The sequence below is a fragment of the Papilio polytes genome, unplaced genomic scaffold, assembly GCF_000836215.1.
Source record: "Papilio polytes unplaced genomic scaffold, Ppol_1.0 DF823912.1, whole genome shotgun sequence".
In the NCBI taxonomy this organism is placed as follows: domain Eukaryota; kingdom Metazoa; phylum Arthropoda; class Insecta; order Lepidoptera; family Papilionidae; genus Papilio; species Papilio polytes.
Window position 1 is genome coordinate 809,905 of NW_013525292.1, and position 1,682 is coordinate 811,586.

General features: G+C 31.7%; 1 protein-coding gene across 1 annotated transcript in view; it reads right to left on the reverse strand.

Moving 5' to 3' along the window:
* Positions 1–370: 370 nt before the first annotated feature.
* Positions 371–1,682, reverse strand: part of LOC106102643 (synaptic vesicle glycoprotein 2C-like) — a 14,278-nt gene continuing 12,966 nt past the window's right edge. Inside the window, exons 9-11 of the mRNA XM_013282184.1 lie at positions 1,608–1,682; positions 1,235–1,362; positions 371–850 (exon numbers count right to left, since the gene is read on the reverse strand). Coding sequence (XP_013137638.1) covers positions 798–850; positions 1,235–1,362; positions 1,608–1,682 — 256 coding nt within the window. The 3' untranslated portion in view covers positions 371–797. The remainder of the gene's footprint in view (positions 851–1,234; positions 1,363–1,607) is intronic.

Consider the following 1,682-nt stretch of genomic DNA (forward strand, 5'->3'; position numbering starts at 1 on the left):
GTCGTACTGGAGCACTGACCTCTATAAATGGATAGGTTGCGGCATTTGTCTATTTTAAGTAGACATTTGAAATTAAAAAGAACACAATTAAATACTACAAAATTACATTATAAAAGGAGTTCAAACAGATTAATTCATAACTTAATAACTTAAAAGTTAAGTGTTAATAATAATTAGTTTTACGAGCACTATTTACAATCAGTTCGTATCGATTTCTTATTTTACGATAATTATCTAAACTTGCTCTTCAAGACTCACATCTAGTACATTTGAGACCAAATAAATTGGAAAACGGACATAAGTAAATTAGTAAATTATATATAAAACTGTTTTTCTATCAAGACTAATATAATAAAGCGTAATTTAATAATGTCAGCAATCAAAGGATATTTTTGAATAAGTCCTGTTTTATTTAATTTTTGGGCATATAAATTAGTAAAAAAGTCATTTATGAAAGGGACAAAAGCTACAACTACAAGCAAAAAAGTAACATTACAATGGAAACTAATTGTTGTCCAATGACACTGACCTTTAATATTAACAAATGAAAGTTAAGAAGAATATCATGCGGATAAAGCCGCACGGAAATAGCTAGTAACTATAATAAAAAAATCTAGTATTGTATTATAATTTTACATTATACATTGCTGTTTAAATTCGTAGAAATACATTGTGAAGAATATTCAGTCTCTATATTATTTACAAGACTTCTAGTTTCATCTGTCTGTCCGTATGTGTTACGGAATCTAGCGCCATCTGCATTAATTTGTAAACACCAATTTTTCCATAACATTCGTTCATTCCGCAGGTTTCTTGTCTCTAGGTAAGTACCAGGAAAAAGCTATCGCAGCTGTAAAAAAAAAATTAAAAACAACTAGAGTTACGAAACATTCAAAGTAAACAAAAATAGAAATAATCGTGGTAAAGTTTTCTTAACACGTTGCATATTTCATTTGCGAAAATTAAAAATGGAAGTTTGTTATTATCTACATATCTCCAAAACAACTGAACAGATCGATAAAAATTGACACACATGTAGAAACAAAGTCTGAAAGGACACATAGGCTACTTTTCCGAACTGAAGAAGTCGCAGGACAACGCTAGGCCAAAGCAATACAGTAAAAATGTCATGATCGATAAAATCTGCAACTAGACCTATGAAACTTTTAAATTGTATTTATTTTTCACGAAAATATCAAGAAAAAAAGAATTAATCACAAAATGTGTTACTTACTTAGTAACAGGAGAGACCATCCATAGAATGTGGCTTCACAGTTGGCGGATATGAGCGCTCCGATCGCGTTGACCCCGAGGAAGGCGCTGGACCTGCCCAGCATCACCGACAGGCACGACGCCATCCCTCTGACAAATACATACTCTGTATGATTATAGGCTTTTATTCGTCAAATTGTACATTGAAAATTGTTTATTTCCAGACATTATAAACAAAAACACTGAAGATGATGAAATTTCGCACAGTCTGAAAATACATTCGAGTTTAGTTGTTTTAATATTCACGAAGTGCGGACAAATGTTAGTCGTAACTACTATATTTATTTCAATGCGTCAAATAGAAAATCAAATACAAATTACAATACTTTTCTTACCTTAAATGTGTTGGGTAGAGCTCAACAAAGTAGACGCTAAGAATGCCCATGGATAGCGCACACATCAAGAAGAAG